General features: G+C 50.4%; 1 protein-coding gene across 1 annotated transcript; it reads right to left on the reverse strand.

Annotated features, from left to right (window-relative positions):
• Vstm5 (V-set and transmembrane domain containing 5) lies at positions 1–14,035 on the reverse strand. Its single transcript, XM_051198797.1, has 4 exons — positions 13,957–14,035; positions 794–1,120; positions 567–707; positions 1–61 (listed from the first exon to the last, which is right to left on the reverse strand). Exons 1-4 carry the CDS (start codon positions 14,033–14,035, stop codon positions 18–20), a joined length of 591 nt encoding a protein of 196 aa, XP_051054754.1. The 3' UTR covers positions 1–17.
• Between the last annotated feature and the right edge of the window lie 205 nt (positions 14,036–14,240).

The raw sequence follows: 14,240 nt of genomic DNA on the forward strand, positions 1-14,240 counted from the left end.
ATTGGGCACAGTCTTGGCTAACACTCGATGTCTTTCATTTCAAGTTCCTCAGTGGCGCTTTCTGCAGAGCAGAAGACAAATCAGGGGTTGGAGAGATGGCTCAGCTGGCTGAATGCACAATCGCAACGATCTGAATCCAGAGCCTCAGAACCCGTGTATAAAGCCTGGGCGTATATCTGGCATTCCAGGGCCAGGGCATGGCTCGAGACAACAGACTCTAGGGTTTATTGGACAGTCAGCCTGGCCAATAAGGGATCTCCAGGTCAGAGAGAAACTGCCTCAAAAATAAGGGATGGCGTGTGCTTGAGGAAGACACCTGACGTTGACTCTCTCTCTCTCTCTCTCACACACACACACACACACACACACACACACACACACGCGCGCACGCATGCACATGTACTCATGCACGTGCACACACAAAGCACACACACACCCACACTTACTCCAAGAGGTTGAAAACCTCCCACACAGTGTTTTGTTTTGGTTTTTACAGTGAATGAGGTAATGGGTACCCCTGTCCTCAAAAGCATGAAGGGATTATCACAAGGCCCAGGGCGTGTTACCTTTGAGTTTGTGTCTCCTCGTCCTTTGGAATTTGTACGCACAGCGATTGCAGACCCACATGAGGCTGATCAGCACCACAGCCACAGCGGCAAGCAGAGCAAAGAAGACAGCAACAAAGTGGAGGTCTTCGTAGCGGATCTCTACAGTGGGGGGGGGGGAGAGTCTCTCTCAGTGCTACGGTCGCCCACCTTGGCCTGTAGCTCGGGAAGGCCTGGGGCTCCCTTACCAGATACATGCAGCACGATTGTGCCAAACTGTCGGCTCCCCGGGTGCTCTGTGACAGTGACGATGTAGCAACCAGAATCCCTCACGCCCACACTGAAAAGCTGGATGGAGCCGTTGTCAAAGGTGCAGACTCTGTCTCTGTGGCTTTGGGAAACATTGGCTGGGGTCCCGGGTTTCCACTCCGCGATCTTCTGCTCACCCCGGCTGGAGGTGCACTTCCACTCAATAGTGGGCACTCCATGGCAGGAATAGTCCACTGACAGCAGCGTGTCTTCTTGGACAGTGGCGTTGATGGCTGACCGCGGAATGTACAGTGACACACCATGACCTGTCGGGTACACATATGAACCTATGCTTGAATCAACTTCTCAGTTCTTTGTTTTTAAACATTTATTTTTATTTGTGCCTATGTGTATGCCTGTGTAAGGGTGTTGGGTCCCCTGGAACTGTAGTTACAGACAGTGTAGGTGCTGGGAATTGAACCCGGGTCCTCTAGAAGAGCGGCCAGTGCTCTTAACGGCTGAGCCATCTCTCCAAGTCATGGTGAACACCTATTGCATACAAGCTGGAAAGACACAGAGGCCGCTCCAGCTCTGCTCAATATGCAGCAAGGGGCAGAATATTAGGGACGAATAGACAGCAACCTGCTAGAAGATAATGGCCAGCGAATGTACTGAGGAGAAAAGCAAGGCTAACAGTGAGCAGTAGAGGGGGCTACACAATGGCTTGGGAAACCTCTCTGAGAGGATGACATCTGAGTTCAGAAACCGCGGACAAGCAAGAGGAGGAAGTCCCTGAGAGTTAAGATAGACATCACTGGCAGAAGTAAAAAGAGGTCTGATGGCCATGTGTCCTGAGGGTGGCTAGGTCACTGGAAGGCAGGGAGCTCTGGGCAGAGCTTAGGATACTAGAGAACCGGACAGGAGTCCAGACATCGTCAGAAGCTCGGACGTCATGGGAATGGCAGGGTGTGCCTTAGGCTAATCCAACGATGATGCTAATATCTGCCGCGGTGGCCAGCCCGGAGGCTGGGGGTAAGAGTGGAAACAAGAGAGTGGCAGGAAAATATAAAGGGCAGGGTGGGGCTGGAATGATAGCTCACTGACTGTTCTCCCAAAGGACCCAGGTTCAAATCCCAGCGCCCACATGGCAGCTAACAACGGTCTGTAACTGTAACCAAGATCTGACATTCTCACACAGGGAAAATACCAATGCACATAAAAATAAAAGTAAATAATGAAAAACAAAAAGGGCGGGGTGACTTAGGACAAGCATCAGGGAGTGCTTGGGACGGAGCATTGTGGTCAAGTGCATGTGGGTGGGGGTTGGATAAGGCAGAGGCATCACACAGAGATTTGTGCTGAGTGAGTGTGTGAGGGGATAACTAGCAGTGTCTGTGCTGAGTGTGCGAGGGGATAACTAGCAGTGTCTGTGCTGAGTGTGCGAGGGGATAACTAGCAGTCTGTGCTGAGTGTGCAAGGGGATAACTAGCAGTCTGTGCTGAGTGTGCGAGGGGATAACTAGCAGTCTGTGCTGAGTGTGCGAGGGGATAACTAGCAGTCTGTGCTGAGTGTGCGAGGGGATAACTAGCAGTGCCTACTTGAGTAAGGTGTGTTTCACAGTGTACACCAGGCACCAGGCCCATGCTCTTGACGCCTCCCACAATTCCTTGCCAGTTAATCAGTGATACGCCTCAGGCTCATCGTGATGAAAACGCCTGTCCAGGGTCACGCTGCAGGGCTGAGGTTTACACATGGGCCGCTGACTTCAAAGCTCGAGCACCTGCATCCAGACTCTACTAGAAGGCCAGTGGCTGCAGGGGAGGGGACAGAATGTGACGGGAGCCTCCCACACAAAGGAAGCCTAGGGGTGGGTGAGGGAATGGTGTGCTGCCTAGTTTTGTGTCACCTCGGCATGACTTGGAGTCATTTGGGGAGACTTAGCCTCATTGAGAAAATCCCCCCAGCAGATGGGACCGTGGGCAAGCCCACAGTGCCTGGACTGATGCCCGAGAAGCCAGCACACTGTGGGTGATGTCACCTCTGGAAGGCTGTCCGGAGCGGAGAAGAAAGCAGCCATGACCAAGGAAGCTGGTAAACTGCTCCCCAGGGCCTCTGCCTCAGTTCCTGCCAGCAGCTTCCCACCTTGAGTTCCTGCCCTAACTTCCTTCCAGGAGAGTGTAGGTGAAACACACCCTTTCCTCCCCGTGCTGCTTATGGCCATAGTGGTTTTATCACAGCAGTAGAAACTCTGGGATACTCAGTTTTCACTGTTTAGCTTTCTTATCCTCTGGTGTCCATCTGCCCTGGATGCACGCTGTTGCAACTCCACATGAAGTATTTCTAGAGCCTTCCTATTGTCCTATGCTGTCGATGATAGTGTCCCACTTGTACCCATTTACTAAGGCCTGGCTGGGTAACTGAAGCAATGCAACGATTTCATGCTAAAAACAAATGGGTAGCAGGCCACTGGGATGGCTTAGAGGGGTAAGGAACTTGTCCCCGAGCCCGATAGCCTGAGGTCAGTTCCTGAGACCCACATGCTGGGAGAGAATTGATTCCTTCAAGCCGTCCATTGAGACCCACACAATCCCCATGTAATGTGTCTGAACACATCCCACACAAAATAAATAAATTCAGTAAAAGATTCTTAAAATGGTAGTAATGACTTCCTCAGTGATTCTGCCAAGAAACAGGAGTGCATTTACTTTCTTCCTCTGTTTTTGATCAAGGAATAAATATTTGACTTGTCTCTACTTCCTAAAACCCTGGACTCTCCAGAGTGACTGGGCTGACGGTGAGCCTCTGTGTATGGTACTGGTCTCCAGAAAAGACAAGGAGTGGTTGGAATGTCGGAGCCTTAAGGCCTTCTCCCAGCCTCCAGGGGTGGAACATCAAACATTCCCTCCCTTCCTCCCTCCCTCCCTCCTTCCCTTCCCCCCTTCCTTCTTTCTCTCTTTCTAGAGAGAGGGAGGGAGCGGGGTGGGGGTGGGGACAGTTCCCAGTGATCTGTGCACAGTCACCCGTAGAAAGTGTTTGGAAAACCCCAGAGGTCAGTGCTCCGAGAGTTCTGGAGATTCAGACACCCCTATGCCCACAGGGTCGCTTACCCAGAAAGGGTAGAAAGCTACATGTGGGCAGCTGACTTCAAAGCTCGAACATTTGCATCTAGGCTCAAGTAGAAATCGGTGGTGGGCAGTGGAGGGGGCAGAAGGTGGCAGATGCCTCCCACACACACCTTTCCTGAGTCTGCCTTCCTCTAGCGTTCCCTTGCAGCCCGTGTAAGATCCTCAGGAATGGTAAATATAAGGAAAGTGTTTCTACATGTTCTAGCAGATTAGTTGAGTACACAGAGTGGGGCGTGTTAACTCGTGACATGTGGCCGTCAAAGCATGGGGACAGCCTGGGACTTTCCAGGAACCGAGCGATTTATCCTTCTTTTGTTTGTGTGCATTGCCCACACAGATGTATATGTACCACAGCAGAGGCCACAAGAGGGCGCCAGAGCCCTTGGAACTGCAGTTACAGATGCGAGCGCTGGCAGCTGAATCCCTGCAGCATCCCAACAGCGCTGGCCTGGGGCTTCTGACTGAGCAGGGCAGCCTGAGGGACTGAACCAGAAGGAAGTTACAGGCACCCTGAAACTTCACCTCAGAGCAGGACTTCTCAGGCAGCACAATGCACATCGTCGCCCACCCCTTTGGAATAACGCCATTTTCTTAGTACATGCTTATTTACGGATGTGGCTGTGGGTGTATGTGCATGCAATGTGTGCCATCCTGCAAAGCTTCTACCTTAGAGACGGTGTGAGACTTTCAGGATAATATTTGAAAACATCTTACTCTAGATTTGTTTGGAAACAAGGTAAAACCACTGTAAAAGTGAGATTTCCATGTTGCGTCAGGCCGGAAAATTAATAGAAATTTGTCCCATGGTTGGGGGAGCTAAGTTGGATAGAGCACCTGGGTTCTTAGGCGGCACTGGCGCATTTGGAGGATCTGGCAGCCATAGATGCCCTCTGTTAGCTATTTCATAAATGGATATAGACATAAACTGATGTGTGTGGGGGGGGCAGGGTTTCTCTGTGTAAAAGCAAGCCCTGGCTATCCTGGAACTCGATTTGTAGAACAGGCTGGGTCAGAACTGAGGAGGTCCCTGAGGCTCTGAAATATAGTGTTAAGGACACCGCCTAGAGCCAGTGATCCTGAATTCCGTCCTCCACCATGGACGGCGGTACACGGCCACCTTTAGGACAGAGGCCTGGACTGGTACTATGCACAGGTGGGTCTCAGCCTCTCTAGGTATAAAGACTTCCTGGCCAACATTCCCCCTGGATGAAAAGCCAAAGAGCTCAGCTTCCAGCCTCTGCCAGGACTCTCCCTGGAAGGACAGTGGGGTCTGCTCGAGGCTGCCTTTTCTAGTGTCAAGGCTCCTTCAGGAATCGGCCCTTCATCCCTGATCACAGGAGTTGTCTAGGGTTCTAGCGCTTCAGCTACCTAAGGACCATTCCTGTGACTGCTGACCATTGCCATGGCCACTCACATTCGGGTCAGTGTGGCACAGTTAGTTTCCTTTAACAAAGAACACAGGACAGAGTTCAAGACTCCTGGAATAAATAAGAAGACAGATCAAATTCCGGGTCAGCCTTGGAGGGTCAGACTCCTGTGTGCCTTCATCTTGTGCCTCCTGTAGCCAGGGCAACGTGGGTGGTTGGGTGATTAGTCTAACAGCCAGTATTCGGGAGCACAGGGCCTGTGTGTGTGTGTATCTGTCTATCTATCTATCATCTACCTACCTATCTATGTATTTATCTATCTAGTATTTATGCATGTTTGTATGTATCTATATGTAGGTCTCTGTCATCTATCACAGATTTTTATTTTTACTTATTCATTTATCAACTATTTATTATTATTATCATCTATTATAATCATTGATATATCAACTCTCTATAACATACCAATCATCAACCTATCATCAATCTATCTGTAATCTATCACCCATCATCCATATATCTATCAATTTATTGTCTAACATTTGTCAATATTTTTATCACCTATTTGTTCATCTATCTGTCCTCTATTACTTATTTTTAATCTATTGATCGTCTATCATCTCTCAATTTGTCATTTATCTACCCATAATCTATCAATCTATCCCTCTATCATCAATCAATCAATCAATCAACCAAGCTATCTATTCACTTAGCTGTGTGAGCTAAGGATCCTGTTATGTGATCCTGGCTGTCCTGGAATTTGCTTTCTACACCACGCCTGGAATTTGCAGTGATCTCTTTTCCTCTAAATGCTGGGATTAGAGGTTTGAGCAACCATACCAAGCTTTCACATTCAATCACTTTTTAATTATTTATTTTAGCTTTGTTTGTTTGTTTGTTTTTTGAGGCAAAGTTTCATATAATCCAGACTGGCCTTGAACTCTTAATCCTTCTGCCTCAGATTTACTGATGAGTGCCCTTTCTTTGAAACACGATTCCCCCACACACACTTTAAATGGAGTCAACAGCCCACGCACATGAGCAGTCACAGGCAAACGTGGAGTTTTATCCCCATCGCAGCTTTGCCTGGTTTGTGACACCTTATCCATCGTCTCTTTATCTTTGTGTCCTGTGCCTCTGACCTCAGATATGAGCAGTGACTACTGTGATATTAGAGAGATAGCTGGTGACAAATTTGCATTTCAACCTCTGTGCAGCTGACTGTTTCTTAGGGTTACTGACCGGCCAGTGTGCTAGGGTATCACCAGCCCCTTTCGCATTTGGAGCAGTCTAGCATCCGGAACAGGGGTGGAAGTGTACTCTGGAGTTCAAGTGTACTCTGAAGAGGAGTAAATGAATGCCTGCAGGCCCTGCTTGTCAAACTGTTACCAATTTGGGGAGTCCAGGGAGAGGGTGTATGCATTGTCGGGAGGACCTTTCTCATCTCCAGGTCTGCCAATAAACCAATGTGTAGGAGGAGAAATGACATAGGTTTAAGCAGCAACTCAACACTCATGTCCTGGCCAAATTCTGCCACTCTTGACCCAGGCAACAACGCTAGAATTTGGAAGACACTTTTGTGTAAAGGCAGCCAAATACTGGCTGGCCATCTTAGCTGCCAAGAATCATGTTAACGGCTGACATGTTCACACAGTTTACGGGTACCCTGTCCTCTTGGACGTGCTCACTGGGCATGCTCACCCTGCATGAGTCTCCTCCATCTCACCGATTCGGGCCACACCCACCCAATGGGCAGAGATAGGCATAGGTGAAGGTCGCCATGTTGCCCCCATCACCAAAATTCAGAATTTGAACCACCACCATAAAAGCCCCTCTAAAATAGCAAATCATCATTGCCTATGAGTGGCATCTCTCAGCACCAGACCCATATCACAGTCCAAGATGATGACTGCTGTTATCAGATTGGCAAAGGTAGAGAATTTTGATAGCATACGTTGTTAGGGGTGTGCATAGAAGTTATGCCCAAGCATCACTGTCGATTGCAAATGGGTGGCGGCCTGGCTGGAAAGACTGTCCTGTCATTGGCTCCCTGGGGCACATTTCATTAGCACACCTCTCTCAGACTCCACAGGAAGACGTGGACTTGGCAAGGGCAGGTGAAGATGCTTTCTCAGACCTGCGCCCTACACGGGGCTCCACCTTCTTGTCTGCCTGTTACAGTTTAAGTGGTGTCCCCCAGAGTCAGGCAGCATGCTAGCCTGTCTTCTGGTGTAGCCTTTGGAGAGTGTGTCTTTACTGAGGCCATCAGGTTAAAAAAGGTCATCTGGGCGGGCTCAGCTGGCCTGGATGAGATTGACCTGGTTGGCGTCTTTTTAAAAGGGACTTGGACCCAGCATCGTGCGCAGGCAGAGATGTGGTGGTATGTGCACAAATGAGGGGGCTTCAGAGTCGGCCAGAGGAGCTGGGAGAGGCCTGTAGCAGAGTTCTTCACAGCCTGCCGTGTGGGTGGCTCCGAGTTCATCAGAATGACTGGCTGAGTGGCCCAGCTGTGGGAATGCAGTGCCTCTGCGGCTTCTGCCTCCAGCAGTCATGGCCCTGGGGTATTTAGTTTCCAGAGTGCAAATCGCCTTGACTCTGGAGGCCTCAGTGCTGGCTCCAACTTTTCTTTCTCACCCCCATCTCCCATGATTTCACCTCATGCCAACTCCAATCGCCCCGAACTATGGGCTACGCCCCAGTGGCCTTAATCCCCATCCCTGGTCTCAGGGCCATTCTCTCTCTTCAAAGACTGCCTTAAATATCATCTGTTCTCCTGGCAGGCTGTCCTCGGGGCAGCCGAACTGAACTGAACTTTAGCCCTGTTATATCAAGAGTTGTCTGCCAGATCAGGCCACACCTGCTGCATTTCTCCAGGTACAGGTGTGAGGAGCTGGCAGGAAATGCCTGCTGTGACCTTTCCCCCTGCTACCTAGGAACCAGACAACCCAGCCACAGGCACTTGCTGTGGGGCTACCCACCAACCACAATGTATGGGGCTGCCCTCAGAGACCCCAAAACCTACAATCCTGGCAGCTCGTTTTCCAATGGGAAGCCGAAGCCTCCCTGGTTCTCTCAAGACCTTCGTCTCAAGCCTCTAATCTGTGTCTAACTCACTTCCCATAAAGGAGAAAAATTCCAGCTCAAGAATACCTCTGGCCAGTTCCAGCACTCAGGAGGCAGAGGCATGTGGATCTCTGTGACTTCAAAGCCAGCCTGGTCTACAGAGTGAGTTCTTCTAGGACAGCCTCCAAACTACAGAGAAACCCTGTCTTGAAAAACCAAAATAGGAAAAGAATATCTCTGAAATCTCAGCACAAAAGACATCAAAGCAAAGGGCCAGAGGATGAGGCACAGTCGAAGGAAGTTGGGGATTCTGCTTTCAGGCCTTGGCTTGAGCCTAGGGCAGGGTCTTACTGATAACAGGCTGTCTGTACAGGCGGGCAGTCCAACAGAGCTTCACGTCAGGCCTTCCCAGTGCTCGGCATCCGGGGCCGTATGGCTCTCCTTCAATAGCACTAGAGTTTATTCCAACAACTTCCAGCCTAGATCCTCGACCTTCCTAAACTCCATTTTCTTAACTGGCAGGGTGATGAGCAGAAGATAAAGAGGATGTGGACCCCTGGGACCTGGGCTGGTGGCTGGTCTCAGGCTCCCAGAACGTGGGTCCCCCGGGAAAGCGGCATGAAGAAAGGCTCGGAAGGGTATTGCTGCTCAATGACATCAGGCGTTCTGAGAGAAGAGTGCATTGTGTTTTGAAAGTCTTTATAAGTCTGTGTGGATGAAACCACAGTAAACAAGACTCTAACACATGGCAGCAGGCGTTCTGAGAAACAGGATGGAGACACCTGCACACTTCTGGGTCAGCTCTTCCCCCAGGACCAGACTGATGGACATCGTTTAGGAGAGTGCTCTGCCTGGCCACGCATCAGCTGGAGAAGCTCAAAGGCAGAACCACAAGTCTGGTCTCTGCCCTGGGCGCTGCTTGTTTGAGTGGCCTGGGGTGGGAGATAGGTACCTGTCTTTCTTTTGAGAAATGACTCATTTGTTTTACTGTAACTTGTGTGTATGAATGCTTCACTTTTGTGTATGCACATGCATCCTACGGGTCCAGAGAGCTGATCAATGTCGAACAGACAAGGGAATCAGGTATGAGAAAGCCACTTTAAAACTCTGAACTTGGAAATTATTTCTCCTCCTATTCCTGTTTTAGCTATCTATGCAAACATAGGTTCAGAACACATAACTGTGGACCACACACCTCACGTCTACTTCATGGTGACATCAAAGACACCTTGGTTTCTGTGAGTACCCTCTAAGAAGTTCCCATTACACCCAATCCGCTGATAATGCAAGTCTCAGAATGTATCCCCATCTTAAGGGTGCAGCTGGGCTGTCCAGCCCTAATCTCGCTTTCCAGGAGGAAAACCCAGGCCCAGGGTATCTGTAGCTCTTGATGAGGGAGGCCTTCAGGCTGTCATCATCTTTCTATGTCCTGACATAATAACATCTTTTCTAAGTTTGTGAAAACACATTCACTCTACACCTTCCATTTCTGGCCTCCCAAGCTCCTATCCATTCTACTTTAAAAAACAAAAACATTTATTCTATCTCAGTAGCCTTGAAAGTTTGAATTCTTTCTGAAATTAACTCTAAAGTTAACTTTGAAGTCTTACTCAAATGTTGCCTAAGGAAGATGTGGGTGAACTGCCAGGGATGTTCATCCTGAGGCAAGGTCCTTTGTGGCTGTGCTCTGGGAGCTGCAGACGGGACATATTCCAAAATACAGTGACGTGAACACCACTGCACAGGGCGGAGATTGTCACTCCATTGGGAAGAGACCAAAGGGAGGACAGGGCGATGGATTCTGAGCTGAGACTAGGGAGTTTCTTTGGTTGGATGCTCGCCTTCAGACAAGCTAAGGTGATCTCCGATGTCCTCCCAGGTGGCCTGTGTCCACCGCTGACATTGAAACAAGGTCCCCTCCTCCCTCCTTTGCACCAAGGCAGTCCCGGCTTAAGTCCTGCTTTCTTTCCTGTTTGGAAGAGCGTGTCTATGGCTGCATATAACTCCATAGTCAGTGGAGCAGGACTTAGACACCCACATTCATTTTTTCATTTCGTCCTGTCCCCTTCAGTACAGATGGGCAGTGTTTCTGTTGGGGTGAATGATTGGTGCATGGGTCCACACACACCCTTATCAAGGCCGTTCACACACATGATTATCAAGGCTGTTCATACACACACTTACTAATGCCGTTCACCACACCCTTGCCACTTTCTTCCTGATATTCCTTTATTATCACCATTGCTAATTTTTTTTACAACATTGTCAGGTTATGGGCACATCTTTAAGATCTGATTTCCTTTTTTTGTTGTTTGTTTTTGGTATGGTCTCATATGTAGTCCTAGTTGGTCTAGAGCGCATGATGTAGACTGTGCTGACCTTGAACTTCTGAGTGCTGGAATCGAAGGTATGCACCACCACACCCTGCTCAATTCATCACCCTCTCCCTTGTATTTGCTATAAGTAGCCAGGAAGAACCAAGCCCCTTCTTGAACATTTGCTTAGAAATCTCCTCAGCCAAATAACCATCGGCAGCACTAGGAGCTCCTACCTCCCACAAAACACTAAAACACAAACACAACTCGGTCTGGGTCTTTACTACTTTACACGAATTCTCTCTCCATTGTCCAACAACACTCCTCATTTCTCCGTGCGACCCCCACTGATGTGGACAGCATAGTGACCATTGCTGTCTGACAGTTCCAGTTTCAACATTGCAGAGCATACTTTCCCAGCCCCCTTTTACCTCCGCGTTTAAAGATTATCAGTGCCTTCCCCTCTGGGAAATTTCGTGTGGGCTTTGGTAAAAGGATAAAAATGTGTTCAGTGGTAGCCTCGCTAAACAAAATAATTATTTGGAACACCCTCCCCACCCCCCATCAGCAGAAATTCCATGTGCTCTTCTAATCACACCAAGAACAGGAAGGTTAGAGATTTACCAGAAACACTGATTCCAAGAAGGAAATGTCTGCAGCTCAGAGCCTGGGGCCATTAAGGGCAAGAGTTTGGTTAATAAATACAGAGAAATCAGAGAGGTACAGTATAATGGGGAAAAAACAACTAAGACATCAAGACCTTCCTTTTTAGGAGCCCCAAGAGCAATCATTCTTCTTTATCTCCAGCAAGAGAAACTCGTGCCCCCCCCCCCACCCTCCATTAACACAGAGGCACTATCATCAAGGTCAATGCCAGATTCCTCAACTGCTGACCTCAAGCCACGCCCCAGCTCACAGGCCCTTGTCTCCCATTGAATCCAACTGCAACTATACAGTGTAAAAGGTGTCATCTTTTCTCAGTTAAAGGCTGCTATGGTGGAAGCCAACCTGACTCACCCTCAGATCGGACCAGTCTCCATCCCCCTCCCCACTCCACACATCCTCTTTGGAACCTGAACCCCCCCCCCCCCACACACACACAGAGCAGGTGTCCGGCACCTCACCATAATCTCCCTTCCAACCCATAGTGCCCTCCCTCCTCAAAACTTCTCCAGCCTCCTCCCAGTACCTGGCTCGGCAGCTTTAGACGCTTGTGGCACAGCTTCACACTTACAACAGTCTCTCTGGCTGCTGTAAGAGTCTATGGCCCGAATAAACGGAGGCAATTATTTCCCTCCTCTCACTTTCGGAGTGTGGGAAGTGCAGCATCGAGGATATTTAATACAGACATATTTTATCTGAAAGCTAGTTCACACTTATGCATTTGTGGGCATATTACTCATGCGGGTGCGGGTGCATGTGTGCCTTGGAGTGTGTGGCCGTCACAGGACAACCTTCGAGAGCAGGTTCTCCTTTGTGGGTCCCAGGGCCAAACTCAGGATGCCAAGACTGTCTTATTAAATTGCTTCCTGTGTTCTCACCAGAAGAGAGAGTTCTGATCTCTCTTTGATAAAAATGCTAATCTCCCCACAGAGGTTCCAACCTCACACCAAGAGCCCATGGTCCAAATAACATCACATCAGGGGTTTTGTCCCTAGCAACACCTTTTACAGAGGAAAGGCTTCCAAACACAGGCAATCTGTGTGTTTGGGGGCAAGTTTTATCACAGGCTTTGGGAACGAGGCTTCATCCCCTCTCATTTCTTTTTTTAAATTTTTGCTTTTTTGAGCAATGCTAGGTGCCATCGAGCTGCAATCCTAACCCTGCACTGAAGGATCCAGGGCGCTGGTGAGAAGCCACCAGGGTTGGCCCCCAGCACAGCCGCCCCCCCCCCCCCAGGCAGGCAGGTACACATTCCCTCATTTGAAAGGAGCCGCTCCTGGCTAGGACGGGCAGACACTAGGGACTGACCAGAGTGGACAGTGCCTGCCCTCCCCACGCTTCCAGCTGTGTAGGACACAGTCTCCAGCTGATGCAGCTGTCACCTGTTTGCTCTTCAGGCTTGCGTATCTGGGACATCCTCTGCCATATTGTCACGGTGGCTCTTATCCAACAGCTAGGGCAGGGTAAGAGTGGTCTCTTGCGCACAGAGAGCTCTGGTTTCCTAAACTCGAGTTCTAAGTGTTCCAGGAAGGCAGCATCCTCCTCCCCCAAAAGCCTACTTCAAAGGAAAAAGCATTGGCCACAGTGTCCCCTGTATCTACCGCGGCCTGCTTGCTTGCTGCAGGGAGAAGGCGGCGTCGGGACATGGCCCCCTGAACGTCACAGACATATAAAAAGAATGGCTCCCGGAAACGTGCGCTTGACGCTTGGAAAATAATGGGAAAGGTCCTTGCTAAGATTCCCACCTGCTGGACTAAAAACGGGCTAAGTCCTGCTCCCCAGCCTTGGAGCAGCAGCCCAAGACAAGGCTAGAGGCTGAGTGTGAGCCTTCATTCACTACACACTAGGTAGGTACCCCTCCGGACCTCAGTTTCAGCACGCATAGAACACAGAGAAGAGCGGCCCTTATTTTATAAGGTTTTTCTGAGGACTAAACCGTTATGAGGCTTGTAGATCCCCAGGATCTGTGAACAAAAGGGGTCCCTACTCGCCCTCTCAACTCCAGCTGCCCCGCTCCGGCCCTCTGCAAACCTCTGTAGACTGGTCTGTAAGATGGGAATAATGATAGTCCTTGAAGAAAGTAAAACTGCACTGTAATAGGTCACGTCTGTAGATGATGATGGGCGCGTGTTACATTCCAGCTGACCAGCCCAGGGCTCACAGCGCAGCACAGGCTCACCGGCCCCTTCCCTGATCTCAGCCTCCACTGAACTGCGGGACCCTTTTCCTGAGGCCCAGGCTATCTGGAAGTCTAGCATATTAAGAGGTCCATAGACTGGAAAACCCACAGAGGGTTTCTACCACCAGGGGCTGATGGTGAGCGACCTGGGGGTTTGCAGTCTGGTTATTTCCAGGAAGAAAACAGAAATTTCTGCCCAGGAGGCCAGAGCCCAGAAGCAAGCCAGTTATCTCCAGGCCGGCTTCCTGCCCCGATAAAGGCAGCGACAGCGGCCCAGGGCACCAAGGCCTGGCCTATGACTCTGCAGCCGCGCCCCGCAAGCCTGGAGGCGCTGAAGTGACCCTAGCTCACATCGCCTCGCCCTCCCGGCCCGCACCCAGGGATCGCCCCTTCCAGGGTTCCCACCGCCAGGTCGCTCCCACCTGCGAGGTGTCCCAGGCAGGTACTTACTCTGCAGACAGCGGGCGGCGGCCACCCAGAGCGCGAGCAGCCCCAGCGGGATGCCGCAGGTCCTCCTCCCGCACCTCATGAACGGGCAGCGGGCTGAACTGGCCCCGCAGGGGCCTAGGGGAGGCGGCGGGGCGGACTGCTCGCCCTCGGCGCCCCGCAGAGCGCCAGCCTGGCCTCCCTGGTCTCAGCTCTGCAGCTCTGCACGTCCCACCCAGCCCCTGCAGCTGTCCCAGCGCCAGAGGTAGATGAGCAGGTTGCACTCTGGTTGAACCAGTTCCCAGGAG

This window comes from Phodopus roborovskii, unplaced genomic scaffold, assembly GCF_943737965.1.
Source record: "Phodopus roborovskii unplaced genomic scaffold, PHOROB, whole genome shotgun sequence".
Lineage (NCBI taxonomy): Eukaryota > Metazoa > Chordata > Mammalia > Rodentia > Cricetidae > Phodopus > Phodopus roborovskii.

Excerpts from the sequence above, each read along its gene's own strand:
- Vstm5 (XM_051198797.1), bottom strand. The coding sequence starts at position 14,035 with ATGAGGTGCGGGAGGAGGACCTGCGGCATCCCGCTGGGGCTGCTCGCG. Across the intron at positions 1,121-13,956 it reads CGCCGCCCGCTGTCTGCAGA|GTCATGGTGTGTCACTGTAC; the intron begins GTAAGTACCTGC and ends TGTACCCGACAG. Across the intron at positions 708-793 it reads AATCGTGCTGCATGTATCTG|AGATCCGCTACGAAGACCTC; the intron begins GTAAGGGAGCCC and ends CCCCCACTGTAG.